At 46.3% G+C, this 18,104-nt stretch overlaps 1 protein-coding gene across 1 annotated transcript in view; it reads left to right on the forward strand.

Moving 5' to 3' along the window:
• LOC144820278 (uncharacterized) overlaps window positions 1-18,104 on the forward strand; it is a 988,894-nt gene that overhangs the window by 740,431 nt on the left and 230,359 nt on the right. The window contains exon 30 of the mRNA XM_078677866.1: window positions 15,513-15,638. Coding sequence (XP_078533992.1) covers window positions 15,513-15,638 — 126 coding nt within the window. The remainder of the gene's footprint in view (window positions 1-15,512; window positions 15,639-18,104) is intronic.

An 18,104-nucleotide genomic window follows, 5' to 3' on the forward strand; every position in this document is an offset into this window, starting at 1 on the left:
CCCCTCCGGCACTCAGACTACAGCAGGAGGGTTAGGGCAGTCTTGATGGGCATTCTCCGGATCCTGATGCTACATGATCAGCGATGGCTGGCTGCGGGGGAACGGAGACGCAGCAAGATACATCTTATTCCATTGGCAGCCTGGCTACCGACCACCATGTTTAAGCTTAAGAAGGCGTTGGTAGTTTCTAGACAGAATCTCTCGCATTGAAATTACAATCCCATACAGATGACCTAGTACAAGCAAGTTCAATAGCAAAATTTGACAAGATGACTAGTTAATAATTAGGTGTTAAAATGAGACCTATCTGGCAGTAAAAAGTCATTATGCAGGTTAGTTATACACCTCAAAAAAAGCTCTATAGAACATTGGTAGAGCAAATATACACACATTGAATAGCGTAGGTGTGGGCTGGAAATACAGTGGGGTCCCATGTTTGACAGCGAGTGGTTGGGGGCAGGCTACAATGAAGATGGTGGATGCAGTTTAGAGAGCTCCCCCTGGCCGCCACTCGTATCCTTTAGCATCCATAGGGCACTGAGCCCTATTCTGTGCCAACAAAATCCCTGTAGCTGTGGGAGAGATTTCTGCCCATCTGTTGTGCTGTCGGGCTGCTGGCAGCAACGGCGCTAGTAGGGACCACAGGGCGGCCTGCTGGACCTTGCGTGGTGGGTGAAGTAACAAGCCTGAATATGGACACCTGGACCACTGGGAGGGGACCGGAGGATGTCCCCCCTCCCCCCTTGATTACAAGCATGGCAAGACCAAGAGGTCTAGGGGGAGCACCACAGCAGAAGTCAAACAGACTTTTTTGCACAGGAGTGTTGCGGCACTTCTGGGGACCCCAGGCTGAAGTGACCTCCTGGTAACGATGGTTGCTCTCCTGGGGGCTACAGAGTTAAGTGGATGCCCTGCCCTGAAGCATGGGGGCCGGAGGCCTAAAAGTTGCAGGCAGGTGGAGGGGAGACACCAGGTGACACCGTTCATAAGGGGGTGAGAGTGGGCCCCTCCCAACACTTTCCGGCGGGTCCTGAACCGGGCAGACTGCACAAACATTTAGAGAACAGGGATCCGGGAGGTAAACTTTACGTGATACCGATCCCCCGAGCTTTGAAGTGTGCTGTGATGATGCAGACCAGAGTGAAGGGTGAGACGTCACCTGCTTATCCTGGACTACAAAATGTGAAAACAGACATACCTAGGTACTTCTGGCAGCAACATCCTACTCCAGGACAGATGAGTGATCTGATTGGGAGCAGAAAGGTGCGATGAGCCCTCGATGGTGACTCCACCACTCAGTACTGACTGGGTTGCCCAGATCCTGGCTGTGGTATACGCTTCGGAAGCGTCCTTGGAGGCAAAGATTGATGCTGTGGTGCTAGAAATTGGCCTGGAATCAAGGGAGCAAAAAACTTTGCAAGAGTACACCTGATGGAGAAATCACTTGACAAATGCATTCTCGGACAGAAGACCATCAGCATCAGGTACGTGAACTCTTGTATGGCCTCAGAATCCTAGATAACAGGGTGGATGATGCAGGGGGCCAGACCTGCCGCAGCAGCACCTGCGTAACGGGTGTCCCCCGAGGACACTGAAAATCAGGACATGGTCCATTGTCTGGAAAACTGGCTGAGGAAGGTGGTCTTCCCCAGCGACTACTTCACTTTATTCTTCCTGGAGCAGGTGCATCGGGTCTAGGTGAGGGCACCGCCGCCGGTGGTAGCCAAACTCCTGCACTTCTGTGACATGGATGTCCTTCGTGCGACCAGGCAGGCCGTCCACAATGAGGAAGACCACAGCAAAGGCCTAATTTTTCTGGATTCAGCTGGATTACATCCTAGCTGTGTACAGATGTACACACACACAGCTTTGTTCTAGGGAGTGCAAAGGAGACACAAGACTTTGGCTTTCTGGCCTGTAAGGTGCAGGTTCCCAAAGGTCACTCCGCAATCCCCAGATAGGAACCTGGTTTCGAACCCACATATGGATGGCTAATTAAGGCAGCAACTGTCTGACCCAAAGGCAGATTGCGGCAAGAGGGCTACAGCACAACCCCTGGGAAAACAATGCTCCTGGTTGACTGCCTGCTGCTGAGACGTCCCAGCCACATGAAGGGGTTGTGGACTGAAGTAACACTTCAAACTTTGGCTCAATCCTCCTAATCAGCAACCAGAGCACCTCCTCCGTGCCATGCCCACAAAACTTTAAATTGTTTTGGAAATGTTTAACTTGGTCACTTTTGTTAGCCTCCTTTTTCCCTGTCCAGCCTGACATTATCCGGCCATGTTCACTGTCCTTTACACTTCCTCCTCACAGTCCTTTCCTTCAAACCAAGTATGCTTCCATAAGGAAGCCCACCTTTCTTAGTCAGTTTCCCTTTGTTACTAGAATGAGTAAGCTTTGGTTTGTAGCTGAGCCCGGGGATGGGAGTTATCATTGGGTTTTTGTTGTTTGCTGTATTTATATTACATGTGGAAGACATTAGGATGCTACACACCTAGGGAGCCCTAGAGAGGTCCAGAGTACAGAGTTGACACGGTTGGGAGACCAGACTTGGGGTTGGAAGGAGACATTGGGGTTGTGGTGGGAGGGAATGTTTAGACTACCGACCTAAGCCATCATGGTGGCCAACACAGCACAATGCTCTGCTTTTAACTTTATTATATGGAACATCAAAGGAATGGGGATGCGGGCGAAGTGCCTTCTGGTTTACTCATACTTTGTAAGATACACCGTGCACATTGCCATATTACAGAAAACACATTTGACTGAGTAGGAGTGGCAGCGGCTGCGGCCAGGTCTGGGGGGGCAACTCTTCTACACCAGTTACTCTTCATGCTGTGGTGGTGGGGGGGTTCTGATATGTGTTCGGCCGGGAGTACAGTTCAGACTGGAGTGGCAAAGTGTAGACACGGAAGGCAGATATGCAGTTGTGAGTGGAAGGCTGACCGGATGGCTCCTCAATGCACATGTTGGGCCATTGCTCCCCGAATGCTGGCTAAGCCGCATACCTGCACTACCTGATGGGGATGCTGGTGAGGGCACTGCCCCAACTCCTGGTGTTGGGGCAGACATCAACAGTGAGGCAGATGCCAACAAGATAGTGGAACAGCTGCATGACTGGCTGTGGAACTGGCAGCTATTTGATGCATGGCAACTAGTGCACCTGTTAACAAGGGAATACTTACTCCTTTTTCCCCTCATACATGCACTCTATACGAGGATAGGCTTCTCTTCCCAGCACGTGGCAGGAGTGGGACAATGTAGAATATTCTGCAAGGACCTACTTGGGTCATTGCCCTCTTGTGGTCTTATGATGGGGACTAACAAGGACTAGTGCTCCCTCCTGGTGACTACAATGTTCCGCACTGGGGGATGCCATGACACGGAGTGGAGCAGCAGTGTACCATTTTGAAATCAACGTTGCTACAGCCTCCATGCCGTTAGTAGAATTTGATGCCCTATAGGCATCTCGGGGATTTGTATCAAGACCTCCAGTGTTCTATGCTCCACACTGTTGTCCTAGTTGGGGCGCTTGGTGGACAAGCTCAGGTGCTTGGAACTTTGTGCAGCCTCAGAAGCAGAGGCCTGTCGAAACCTGATCTGACGGAAGGGAACATGTGGAGTTGGGAACCAGACTGACTCTGCATGACAACAGGGAGTACGTAGCAAAATCCCATGCAGATGGGGATTGCTCGGGCACCTCCAGGAGAGCAGACACTCTGCGATAATGGACATCCGATGCCCAGATGGGCACCGTATGAACAGACGGGTGGACATTGTGGTGGTGGTCTGACTACTATAAAGCTCTGTACGCGGCCAGTGCCTAATGTGACTGCATCACAGCTGATCTTCCTGCTGACATACCAGTGACCTCGCTGACCCTAGAAGACTAACCACATCATAGAAGGTGAAATAGCGAGGAGATTAAAACTGTTTGCGACAGGCAAGATGCCTGATAGTGATGGTCTCCCCTTTGAATTTTAGAAGTACTGCTAGGCTGAACTCCTAAATCCCTTGGCACAATGTATGCAGTGGGTGAGAAGTGGGGCGGCTGCAGGTATTGTCCTGGGAAATCCTAATATTAATGATTCTGGAGCGGAGATGCATTGAATAGGAGGGCTTATAGACCCTTGTCCTTCCTTGATTTGAGTTGTAAGATCCTGGGGAAAATCATCGCAAATTGCATCAGACCCCGCTTACCATCCCTCATCTACCCAGACCAGAATGATTTAATTACTGAGGGGAGCCCTCCTGGAACATGTAGCTGCTGATTTAAATATTGGCTGATCCGCTGGCCTTACTCCATCAAGCAATGGTGGTTTCAGTGGACATGGAGAAGGCTTTCGACAGTGTCTCATGGGCCTACCTTCTTGCGGTTCTTTACAGCATGGAGTTTAGGCATCAGTGCTGGCCTGGATCCAAGTGTTATACATTGCCCCCAGAGCAAGTGTTTGGTTAGGATGAGAGTACTCGGACCAATATCAGATGCACACAGGAACCTGCCAGGACTGCCCACTGCCCCTGCTGCTGTTCACACTTGCCATAGAACTGTTGGCATGTAAGATGCGGGCTATGGGCTGGAAATAGATGCATGCCATATGCAGAAGACATCCTTATATACTTGCATGATGTCACCACCGAGCGAACACCAATGTTCAGACTACAGGACTCGTTCGGTGGTGAACTGTCCGGGTACAAGTGAATGTGTTGAAATCATGCCTCTTCCCATTGTTGGATTAGTGTGCCGTCTTTTTAATGAACCAGTCCTTACTCTGTCCCAATAGCCATGCACACCTTTCCATACCTTGGTGTCATGGTGTTTAGAGACCCAGCAGATTTCCGTGGGGGCAACCTGGACAGAGTGGTTACTTCACCCATGGGGCAAGTGGTGCCGGTGAAAATGGTGGCTTTACCACAGCTTCTACACATGTTTGCTAATGTGCCCCTTATATTACCCCACAAGGTGTTAAGCAACTTGATTAGCTGGCTTTCAGAACTGATCTGGGCTAAACGGCGTTGACCCGTGGCCCTGGAGAAACTGTGCAACGGGGGCACCAGACTACAAATTGTAACTAGCATGCCAACTACAATGGTGCCAGACACATCACCTAAGGCTCCCAGCCTTTGGCCTCAAAGAACGAGAGGGCATACCCAGCAAACTGCTGGGGACGACCCCCCCGGGACAGACCGACACAACTCTTCATAAGCCTGGCTTGGTATTGCTGGTCACGCGAACAGTATACTTGTCTGATCTGCCCCTGTGGTGACTGCTGGCTTTTGCCAAAATCTGAAGGACAACTCACTGGTCAGTGGTGACTTGCCTCCATTGTCGACCTGGGCCAGCTGTTTGCAGAGGGAACTACCCTGCCAATTGAAGAACTGATATTTATACTATCCTAAACTTAACTCGTACAGCAATCCGAGGAGCCATTGGTGACAAATGGGGAAAACGGGGTAGTGAACTGGACGTAGACCCCGCATTGCAAATACTGTGATCATGGAGCACCACAAAACGCAGGATCACTATCCTATATGCTGCACTGGGTCAAGCTGTTGGTATCGAGCTCACCAGCCTGAAAGACCGCTGTAGCCAAGACCTGCAGAGATGGGGTCCGCATAAGGGAGAGTAAGGGGATGGTGCTTGCCCCTGGATTAAATCAGATTGGGAGATTTACCGCACAAATGAGCTACATTTTTCAATTTTGTGCTGGGGAAAAGCACTACTCGCCGCGGGGTCGCTTACTGGCTGCCTGGTGGATTTAGAACGTGCAGCTTAACACTATGGCAGCCGTAGTGTTACACTGCACTACTAGTACAGTACCAAAAACAGTCCAGGTCACGGGTGGTGCGTGGGTCCTGGCAGCTGGTAGCTACCACTGTCAGTGCAAGTACATAGCCATTCCCCTCCTACTGTGCAGAAGCTGCTTCAAGTGTCCAGAATCGGACCAATCTGCATCCAACCTCCGTCACCTCCAAGATCACCCGCCCAGCACCCACCAAGTCATGGCCCCCATTATAGTGCGCAGGCGCACGCCTCAGAAACCGGACAAAGAAGCAGCGTGTCATGCGCTGCAGCAGCCCTCTGCATAGGCCCTGTTTACTGTGGCTCATTACACTTTTTGGCCCGACCTGCCGCATTTTAACAAACCTCCCTCATAGTTTGCTGCCTGGCACTGGCAATTTGAAAATTAGGCTGCGCTCGAGCAAATCCCCAACTACATGTTTTGCTGTAGTGGATGGGTGCCACATGGCTATGGCCCCTTAAGCTGTGTGATAGTGAGGAAGAAGGAAGGGAGAAATATGGAAAGAAAGACCAACCAAAACAGGGCAAGGACGAGAGAGCATTCAAGAAAAAGGAAAAGTTAAATAGATGGAGCAAAAGAGACTAAGGAGCCTGGATGGAAAGAGAAAATGGAGAGAAAGGAGCAGATGATAAAAAAATAAAGTGAGACAGCGAGGAAGAACAAACTAGGTAGAAGCACGCGAGACTCTGTGGCTGAAGAATGAGCGAGGCACAAAGAGGAGGAGAGAGCAATTAAGAGAAACCAAGAAATGATGAGTACGATGCATATGGCATTTGCCTAGTCATCGTGTTTTTTTTGCTGTCGGCTTTTTTTGTAGGTTCCCTCAGATTGGGCAATTTTGAAACATACCCTGCACTGTTGAGGAAAAAACAAGCAATGAAAAATGAGGGAAAGTCCTCAAAGAAAGGAAAAAGAAAGCAGTAAATAACAAGCAAAGCAGGAGAAAGCACTCAGAAATATAGAGGGAGAGGGAGGCAAAAGCAGGTAAAAACATTCCGAAAAATGGGGTAGAGGAAGGAGAAATCAATAAAAAGCAAGGCAAAAGCAGGAGAAATAACTGATGGCCAATCGTCTGCAACCCCACATAACTACATTAATTCATCCAGATCAGGTGGGCTTTATGCCTCAGCGGGCCACATGCCACAATATCCGGCGGGCATACAACGAGATAGCTGCCATCCAGGGTAGGGGGGTCCTGGCTGCCCTGCTGCTGGCGGACATGGATAGGGCGTTCAATTCCCTCAGTTGGGTATATCTATTTGCGCACCTGGATCATCTTCACATGGGTCCTTGATTCTTGACGTACCTCAAACTGATTTATATGGACCTCACTGCTTCGGTGCAAGTGGCGGGATCGTGTCCTCTACGTTTTCTGTGGGCACGGGCACTCGTCAGGGGTGTCCACTGTCGCTGTATCAATTTGCTCTGGCAATGGAGCCGCTAGCGGCGTGGGTGAGACTAGACGCACAGGTGGTTGGGTTTGAGTGGTATCATGGGCTTTCTGATCATATCGCTCTTTACACAGACGATGCCCTCCTTTTTCTAATGGGTGTAAACAGGACTGGGCCACGGCTCCTCCGCGTTATGCAAATCTTTTGAGAAACGTCGGGACTCTATATGAATCTGAGCAAATCCAGGCTGTGGGTACTGGGAAAGGCTATAGACTTGGGGTCTTGGGCCATGGCGGTGCAAGTGTCGTCGGAGGGCATGAAATACCTGGGAGTCTTATCATACTCGCCCAGAGTTGTGTGGGATAGGAATATAGTTCCAATCTGGGCACGAACAAGGGAGGAGATGAAAACCTGGTCTCATATGCCCCTTTCCATATATGGCAGAATGGCAATTTTCATAAGTGTTCTTGCCTCGCCTGCTATATCAACTGCAGAATCATCCATATCCGGTGCTCCCCTCGTGGTTTCGTCAGGTTAATGCGGCGCTGGGACAGTTTCTGTGGGTGGGGGGGCATCCAGGGTGCCGCTGCGGACCAGCTTTCAGTCCACATACTGGAGAGGGGCTGGCCACTTCTGATATTCAGTTGTATTATATGGCCTCACAGCTACTTGTATTGAATGAATGGTGGTATGGTAATAGAGGATCCTGCCTATGCGGTGGAACGGAGGATTATGAGAGTCCACCATGCATACTATGCTCTACTGCGTCGTTGCGCAATTCTCTACCGCCTGCCACCCAGGTGGTGTTTTGAGTGTGGAAGCATTCCCTTCGTAAGATGGGATGGTGGAATAAACTAACTAGGGAGACCCCACTGTGGCAAACTGACCGGCTACCGCAGCTTGCAACGCTAGCTGGATTCAAAGGTTGGGACAACATTGGTATCTCCACAATGGGGGATGTAATGCGTGGCACTGTCCTCAAATCTTTCCAAGAGCTTCAACGAGAGTACCATATGCCAAAATGTCAATTCTATAAATACTCCAGTTTCAGCATTTTATCTCCCCGGGTATTTCAGGGTTGGAGGCCCTTCCTGAATTCAGTCTAATTGAGGCCAAAGTATTCATGGGGGATTTACAGGATCATAAGATTACAAAGATCAATCCCTGGTGACTCACAGCTCCACCACGCTAGATAAACTCAGAGAGGCCTGGTAGGTGGACATGTTCCAATTGGATGGGGATGACTGGACAGACTCGCTGGTCTCCCCTAGAGCAGCAGCAATATCAATGTGGTTATGGCTCATTCAATTCAAATACTTTCACTGAGTCTATTACACAAGGCTCAGGCTATGGAGGGCTGGTCTGGTAGCATCCCCGCTGTGCCTGAGATGTGGACAAGAAGAGGGGTCCCTTATTCACACCATCAGGCACTGTACAGCACTTAGAACATTTTGGAGAGGGGTGTTGGCCTGCTTGGCGGAGGTATTGTGGTGGGAACTCCCTGCATCACCGAAACTGACAATTCTGCATACTATGGAGGATATGGGGGTAACATATATGAGGCACTTACTGTTGCTGGGACTGACTTTACCTAAGAGAGACATAGCAAGGCTGTGGAAGGCGGCGACCCCACCCTCACTTTTGGCATGGAAGAATGGGTTGGATTTTAGCATGGGGGTGGTGATTCTGATATTTAAGGCCAGGGGCTGTCTGTAAAAACACCCTGAAATTTGGTAAAGATGGGCAAACTACCGTGGCCTGGACTTCGACCCAATACCCCCGGTGGATGCATCTATATCTGCCCTGATTCGTGGTTACTAGAATAGGGGACTGGGAATGTAATGGTGGGACGGTGTTGATGAAGATGGGACTTGTGGTAATAACTGAAGTGTAGCTGTGTGCGGGTGCAATGGAAGGGGGTTTACAGTGTTCATGTTATATTGTATCTTTTGATATTGATAAAAATATGTAAATCTGTCAGTCAATGACTTGCAATGCTTGAAATGGTAGATGTTTTCCGGGTTAAGGAGCACTGCACTGTATATGATTTTTAGACACAATAAAATGTGTTTTTTTTTTTTTTAAAGCAGGAGAAAGCAGTGGGTTATATCTTGTGCCATGGGGGTTATATCTAGTATTGAGGGGGTATACCTGGTGATGCGGGATTGTACCTGGTGATGTGGATGCCATCCAGTGCCAAAAAGGCTGTGGGTTTGTAGCTGGTGCTATCGTTGGTGTTTTGGGTGCAATCTGGTGCTGTGGGTACTTTCTAGTGCTGTGCCAACTGCTGTGCATGCAATCCGGTGCTGTGGCAAGTGAAATCTAGCATTACAGTATGTGTATATATGTGTGTATATATAATAGTGTGTATATATACACCCACACACTTCATTTTTCAAGGTTCTATTACTGCATACACAGGGGGCTGTATTTACTATAAATAGTGCATTGTAGGTGAGTTATTTGAAGTTCACAAACTTAATTTTTCCAACATGTTATGCAAGGTCAGCTTAAACCATAAAGAGCCATCTGGAAAATGCACCAGTTAATGCACATTATACATCAGTTTGAGTTGAAAATAAAATGATTACATTATGTGAAGAAACATTAAGAGCAGATCTGGTATCCTTAGTCAATAGGTCTAATGGATTGTCAATCATTGCTGTTGAAAGTGCTAACGAAGTCTGAAAAGAACAGATGTCACTTGTAATAAGTTTTGTAGACACCGGTAGTACCGTAGCTGTCATCCGAGAAGAATTCCTTGGATTTGCAACCTTAAAAGAAATGGAAGATATCTCAATTGCAAAAGGGGTTGTGGATTCATGTTCTAAATTTGGATTACATTCAGAAAAACTCCATGGCCAAGGATATGATGGATGCTCCTCAGAGGCGGGAAAGGAAGGCTGGTGTTCAAGTAATAATAAAGAGAAAATATCCTAAACCTGCTTTTGCTCACTGTTCTGAACATAAACTTAATTTGGTAATGACCTGAATGCTGTTCCTAATATACGGAATTCTATTGGCATAGTGAAAGCCTTCATTATGTTTTTTCTGTGAGTCCAAAAAGATCTGTTATTCCCAATGTGCCATTGCTGAGTGACACAATGGACTGCAAAATACAAGAGCATTAGAATTTTTAGCTCGAACTTTGAAGAGATTTTTAAGCAATTCAATTTACTAGTTACTACAGCATCTTGGAAACCTGTTGTGGTGCATATCCATTGCAATGTTCCTAAAGCACAGTGAGCGTTCTCTTTTGCTTGTCCATATTTTCAAATTACTGATCAAGATTAGAATCTGTAAGCCTGGCTCTCCAAGCTATTCAGCTTGATCTCCTCAAGGTGTGTAATCACATGCACACCTGAGTGTTCCATGATCAGACAAAAATCAGAAGAGCAATTTAAGGACATTTATTCAAATTTTCAAACATTGGCAGAAAAATGCAACATAGAACTTTGTGATTCCTGACAGTGTGGCCAGCAAGTATTTTGTTCTACTTTAGGTTCCTCATCTGTGGAAGAATACTATTGCCATTCTATTTATGCGCCATACATCATCTCATCATTTGCCGGTTTGGCAATAAAAACAAGAAAAACCTGTCTGTTCTCACTTTACCCAAAACACAACCCAAAACGGCACTTGGTCAATAAAAATACCAGATTGCAAACATCAGATGTTTACGACATTGAAAACCTGGAAGCCGATGGTTTGAGATCTGGTCAATGAAGGATGAAGCAGCTTGACAATGGATTTCTGGATTTGCTAAACCACACAGATTTATTTCCATCAGTCCAGCAAGCAATTCTCATTGCTCTCACATTACCAGTGACCACTTGTGCTGAAAGATCTTTCTGCTGCACAATGAGAAGGATGACTACTTGGTTGAGGTCGACAATGGCATATGAATGCTTATCGGGTTCGTGCATGGTGAGCATACATCGAGCAAAAATTTATGAAAACAAACAGCTGATTTAAGAAGTAATTGATACGTTTACGCAAGACCACAGACCTTTAAGGTTCCATTTTCAAAATCACTAACCAGTTAACACTGTATAAAACTGCTGATTAAAAAATGTGATTGTTAAATTTGAGCAAGAGTGTAGATGTTTGCAGTCCCTAACCTACAACAGTTATCCAGTTTGTTGTATTTTCCAATTTGGATGAGAACAGCTATTTTATTTAAGTTAATATATTTAATTTTATTTATCTTAATGTATTTACTTTGAAAATGTATTACCTTAAATATATTGGTCATATTTTAATTGTCATTTGTTGTACACTTTAATACAAATTGCAGATTCAATTTTTTTTTATAATTCAGTTATAGTGCCTTGATCATCTGTGTATGAATAATGTGGTGCATTCAATAGTGATCACATAAAAGCAGATTAGACATTGCTAATCAGACATTGACTGCAAGTCCTCTTACTCTTGAGCAATTAACCATGTCTACAGTCTTGTTTTTAACATGGTGCTTGATTCCATGAAGCAGAGCTCAAGAGGGAGCCTATTCCATGTTGATGGCCCCAGATAGGAACAAGCATTTACAATGCAATGGTTTTGCCTTTGATAAAGTTAGAGCTATTGGCTTTGTAAATGTCAAAATTTTCACCTGTTTTTTTTTGTAAAACATACACAAATGGCTTTGTCGTTTACTAGTAAATAGCTTTATGGTTACGAAATGTGAGACCTATTGCATTTGCACTTATACACACATAGGTATATGTACACAGAGCTATACACACACAGAGAGCTCCTCCTCTACACACATTGACAGGCTTTGTATACACAGCTACATACACACACAGCTACAGACAGACACAGTTACACAAACACACACACAGTATTATACATACATAGCATCACACACACATAGCATTACACACAGATAGCATCACTCAGCTCCTGGACACATATCTGTACACATACACAGCTACAGACACACACATACACATAGCATAATACACATATAGCATCACACACACATACAAAGCATCACTTAGCTCTTGTACACATAGCTGCACACATACACAGGTACGCACAGTCAGTCTGCACTCAGTCAGTCTGCACTCAGTCAGTCTGCACTCAGTCAGTCTGCACTCAGTCAGTCTGCACTCAGTCAGCCTGCACTCAGTCAGCCTGCACACAGTCAGCCTGCACTCACAGTCAGCCTGCACTCACAGTCAGCCTGCACTCACAGTCAGCCTGCACTCACAGTCAGCCTGCACTCACAGTCAGCCTGCACTCACAGTCAGCCTGCACTCACAGTCTGCACTCAGTCTGCACAGGCACGAAAACGGAGGCACAAGCAGGCAACAGGGGCACAAGCAGGCAACAGTCACGGCACGAAAACGGAGACACAAGCAGGCATTAATGGGCGAGAGCAGATATCAGAAGCTATGCAGCAAAGTCTGGGAGATGGCGTCGGCCAAAGGGCTGCATAGTGACCGTGCCAGCCACTGTCTGGATTTAGCACACCCTGGGCAGGATGACTGGTTACAAACTATGCTTTTCACGGAGGTGTGAGAATGAACAATTTACATTGGTTTGGCCCAAGATGAAGGGAGTTGTTTACACAGATTTTGTTAGCGTTACATCACAATGGCACTTTCCCAGAAGTGTGAAAGTGCCCCTGCTCTGCTGTTTCTGGTTGTATATGTGCTCCTTCCACGCGGCAGCTTTACAAACCCACCTTGGAAGACCGCACTTGACCTTTGATCTGCAGCAAATGTGATGAGCGAGCCACGACGCATGCACTCCCAGGGCCACTTTCTGACACTCCCCAAGATGTCTGCAGGAGCTGCGACCTAAAACAACCCCTGACAACTGCACCCCCCGGATCCATCCCCCTCCACGCCTGGATCCCACCCAGAGGGAAACATTACACTTACAGCACATTTGCTCACTGCGCGAGAGCCCACAATATCTCTGCCACGTGGGCTAACACACAACCGCAGACAAGCTAATACCAGAGCACGAAGACAACACAATTGTTAAGTGTGTTAAACAAGCATCACATCAAACTCGATGTAAGATGATATCACACCCAATACCTCGTCATAGCAGCTACTAATATCCACTTTACAAGGATGAGAGGCTGAGACAGCCCTGCTGGGCTCTAAGGGTGATCACCAGTCAGTCCGATAGGGACCGAAGTGTATGAAGTACTAAAAGCCAAAGATAGGACAAACAAAGGGGAGGTGGAAGGAACAGACAGAGGAGGGAGAGGGAAGGGGCGGAGAGAGGGGAGGCGCACTATGGGGGTGAGATATAAGAGCTTGAGCACCGGCACACACAAGCAGAGTGGGCGCAGAGACCCCAGAACAAGCAGCGGGGATCCAGATACGGGTGGATGCAGTGTGTGGGGAGAATGTACCCGGGCGCGTGGCGTGCTCAGGAACTGGGCTACCCTGTGAGTAGAGGCAAGTAAAACTGTTTCAAATGCAACAATCAGCCATTGAGCTCCTAACGCCTGCCCTCGACATGTAAGATTACCAGGCGATTCCATAATACAGTTTGCAATGCTACATGCTAATGCATTTTGGGAGTTGTGGTCCTGCCGGATCGAGCTTGATGTAATGTAACTAACATCAGAAAACACACACATGTAAAATTAAAAACAAAAGACCAGAACCACAGCACTGCATCGTTTGTGTCATCGAGTCATCTGGAAACCTTATCCACTTGTGACCGCAGGCGACGAAGCACAGGTCAGGCGGTCCATTGAGGTGGATGCAGCAGGGTTTTCTCCGCACACTAGAGACGGCTCATTTTAAATGCACAAAAATAGCACTGAACAAATATATGCAGGAGTAAAGGCAGATTTGGAAACTAAAGTTTCTAAACTTCAACTGATGTCAAGACTCCATACTCCGTGATCGAGCCTGCTGTCAACACAGCAGCGCAACCCTGGCGGGCGGACTCTGCTGGGTCCTATCGCCGGCGGCTCCCTGCCCAGACACAATGTTTTTTTTAAAAAGTTGTATATAGCGCCACTGAGCTCTTTGCCGCCTGCGTGATAAACCTCCAGCCTCAGTGCCAGAGAGTAGACAGAGGGGACAAGGGGAGCTTGAGAGCAGGCATTCCCTCCTGGAGCTCCTTAACACACTTTCTATGCAGGAAGCGGGAGGGGGGATGGGAAAGGAATGGCCAGCGGGAGGGGGGGGGGGCGGGAAACTAACCGACAGCGGGAAGGGGGTGGCGGGAAACGAACCGACAGCGGGAGGGGGACAGGAAAGGAACCACTCACCTGGACTTCCTCGGCCGGCGGTCGGCCGCCAAATGGCCCAAACAAACCTCGACGAGCCCAATAAAAAGCCCCGCCCACCGCTGCATGACGTGGCCAAAAGGGAAAAATTCTCGGGAACCCCCCGAATCTGGTCTGGCCTTGACGGACAGATCCGGCTCCCAATGGCTAGCCTCCATTTATGGAGCTAGCCAATGGGAGGAGGGGGCGAGGAGGGGGCGGATACCCGACCCCACAGAGCAAAACATAAGATTTTGCTAGCGCATGCGTACTTTGTACGCATTGCGTAGGCAAAACCTAAAAAGTATGTCCTCCCGCTCTGGCATGGCGTATCTTGTGTACCTTTGCCCGTAGGATGTTGGTAAAACTCAGGTTCCTGATGGGTAGGCAGAAGCTGATTCTGACCCCCAAGTAGCCCAGCCCCAGGTGATGAAGTGCTTTATGAACCAGAATTGCCATCCAGCCAGCCAAAAGATATGCCAAGTTGGCTGGGAATTTTGATCGAAAAACATAATTTTAGTTTTCTCTGCATTATACTTCAATTGATTGATTGGTCCTCCAGTAGAATACAACCGCTAAGCAAAATTTAATTTATTTCCTTGCAATCTCTTCTCCCTTCCTACAAGAAAATAGCAACTATGTTATTTGCATAGGAGTTTACTTTTGCACCCAAGGCTTCCACCAGCTGTGCTTGGGGTGTAAGATAAATGTTTAACAGCGTGGGGTTCAGGGCGGAGCCAATGAGGCACCCCCAAATGTTAATTCCTGGGTCTCTGAAGAAAAAGAGGGACCCATGCCTCCTGTCTAACACTCAACGGTGCACGCCTTCCCAGTGGTTTGGGATAGGTGATATGAATAACAGTAAAATGTGTTTATGATGCTACTGGTTTTCTTTTGAAGGCTCAAAGAGGGTTTAAAAATTATATAAGCACACAGTTGACGAAGTGCATATTCACATTCATTGAAAATGTCTACCTTACTGATGTGTAAGGTGATGTGTCCTGAACCATTTCTAGGGAAATTCTGTAAACTGTTTCTGGCAAACTCATTCATCTTGTTTTTTTACAGTGCGAGGGGTGATTGAGACTGTTCAGTTGGATGGATCGAAGTACAGAATGTTGCGTAGTGGGCTGCGAGGAATTGGTCTTTTCACGTTTGGCGAAGGCATGCTGTTCTGGACAACACTTGTTAATGGTAAGCTTGCAAAACATGGTTGATCCATCCATAAGTACAAAACACTGAAGCATGATCAATATAGTGGATTTTCATATACCTCTGTATGCTTTATAAATGTATAACGCACAGTAGAAATACTAGTGCAAACATTAAGTACGAAATAGGGGATCAAATGTAACATTACATTTATATTACTTTTTAAAACTAGTTCAGACCCTCCGATTCAAATAAATTTGTCTTTTGTACGTCTAACTATGATAGATTAAGGCCACCTGCTGGAAGATCTTAATGTGCTAGAGAGGTTGTCACAGCCACTGCTGGTCAACTTGGTATGCGCCTGATGCAGTTAATTTAGTCTAAAATGCTAGTCCAGTGGTACAGGAATATCCCTCCAATCCACACTGGCCTGGTAAACCAAGATCGAGCTGTCACTATCTCAACCACATCTATTAGTGGGTGAGGGAAAGCTTTGTAGCACTTAGTGACATCGAATAGAAATTATGATTGGATTTAACTGAAAGCAAGTGGTCCCAGGGGTTATACTCCCCGGCCACCATTATTTTCATTAAGTGTGCAGCGGACACATAGGGGACCTATAATCTCTCTCAGACCGTACCCAACCTATTTTATACAATGATAGTCTAATGGCTGATAAGACACTGGAGATGAATCTGCCATCCGCCTGTAAAACGAAAATATAGGGAACACTATTCAACCAGATCTGGTACAGAATGACGAGGAAGAATTGTTCCACGAAACCATTACGGTTGCCATTAAATTTGTCATGATGGGAAAGTTCATGGCATCATCTGCCAGACTTACTTAGAGAAGGTTTTTATTCTGATGAAACGAAGTATAGTTGAAGAAATGAGAGAGGATTCACAAAATGGGCTCAATGAAGATCTGGAAGAACCTCGCTGTAGCTAGAGCCCAGATAAAGGCTCTTGACATGGATGGGGCTGAGGAACTAGGACAAAGCTGTGTTTCTACAGTGAAAAAACGAAGTTTGCCCATTGACATGCAGCCTTGGAGTACAAAGAATGAATATTAGAACCAAATTGATAAAGGATGAGTCGGGGAGTTTGGAAACTGATCAGGATATAAAGAGGTTTTCTAGCTCCTTTTACAATAAACTTTATAGTAAGAAGGATCCCCTCAAGGCAGAGATGAGTCCTGTCTAAATAGAAACTAGTGTACAAAACGTATAGACTGATAATGGAGCTTCCCCAGTCCTCCATCAAAACAGGTGATGATGGTTCTCGCAGGTTTGCAAAGAGAATGTTCTGCGCCCGGATGACTTCATAGCTAAGTTTAAAAACATTTTGCCTTGCTTGCCCTGGACCTGACAAGACTGTATAATTCCTTTCTTGAAATATCACATAACTAATGGTACGATTTGGGAAGCCCAGATAGTGATTGCTATTCCAAGAAAAGACCCCTTTGTTTTTTTTAGGGCGCTGTCATAACTAGTAGTAGATGCAAAGATCTTTGCAAGCATTCTTGTGGCCACTCTCAGCCTAATGTTACCAATCCTTAATCTGGCTGATCAAGATATTGGTTGTTTTTAGTATTTAGAAAAGGGTTCTAAGCTTTCTAAATGCACACAATATTATCAATAAAAATAATGAATCCTACAAGTTGACAACTAAATCCATGATAAAGTAAATGTATTTAAATTCAAAAGCATTGCACCTGATTTAACAAATGTGTACTAATAGGCTGGAAATGTATTTATTTAATTTTCTTATAAAAACAAATGTACTATGGAAGAGTTAGTGCGCCCTTGAAAGGTTAGTAATTGCTTCAATAGGAAACTGATCGGAGTAAACAGTATAACAAATACCTGCAAGGATTTATCTGTGGTGGTCTTTAAATTAAACCTGTATCTGATCACTTTCCCATAGACTTGATAGCTAATGTGTCGCCATTGTAATTTTTACATGAATAACTTCAACAGGTTCTTCCATGTAGTCTGTCGCAGATTCCCTTCACTAACATTTAAACATGAAAATGTTTATCTGGGGTCTGTTCAGTGGTGTTCAATAAAATAACAGGCACTTTTGCGTCATAAGTACACTCTATCCTCCATATCCCTGTACTGAAAAAGAGAGCAGCTCTTTTCCAATGTATATATGACCCTCATTGATTTTCTTCAAATGCTCAAACCATCTCAACAGCAAATGGAAATCTACTCCTGTAGCTTTCCTCCTATCTTTGGAAGACATTTCTGTCTTTCCCCACGAGTCCTCCAAAAATGTGACCGCAATGGATTTATTTTCCTTCTATGAAATTTCAGTTCCCACCCTTCCCCCTCCCCCATTCACACCTTAGAAGCTGTTCCTTTACAGCAGTTTCCTGAATGGGAAAGATCAGACCAAGTTTATGGAAATACCCCCAGAGCTTACTTTTGTGGGTTTTCCATTAATTTTGCATAGCTACCCCTCTGAAGCTACATTTTCCCACCCCAAAGTCTAAATGTACGAT

Source organism: Lissotriton helveticus, chromosome 2_1 (assembly GCF_964261635.1).
Source record: "Lissotriton helveticus chromosome 2_1, aLisHel1.1, whole genome shotgun sequence".
NCBI classification, from domain to species: Eukaryota; Metazoa; Chordata; class Amphibia; order Caudata; family Salamandridae; genus Lissotriton; species Lissotriton helveticus.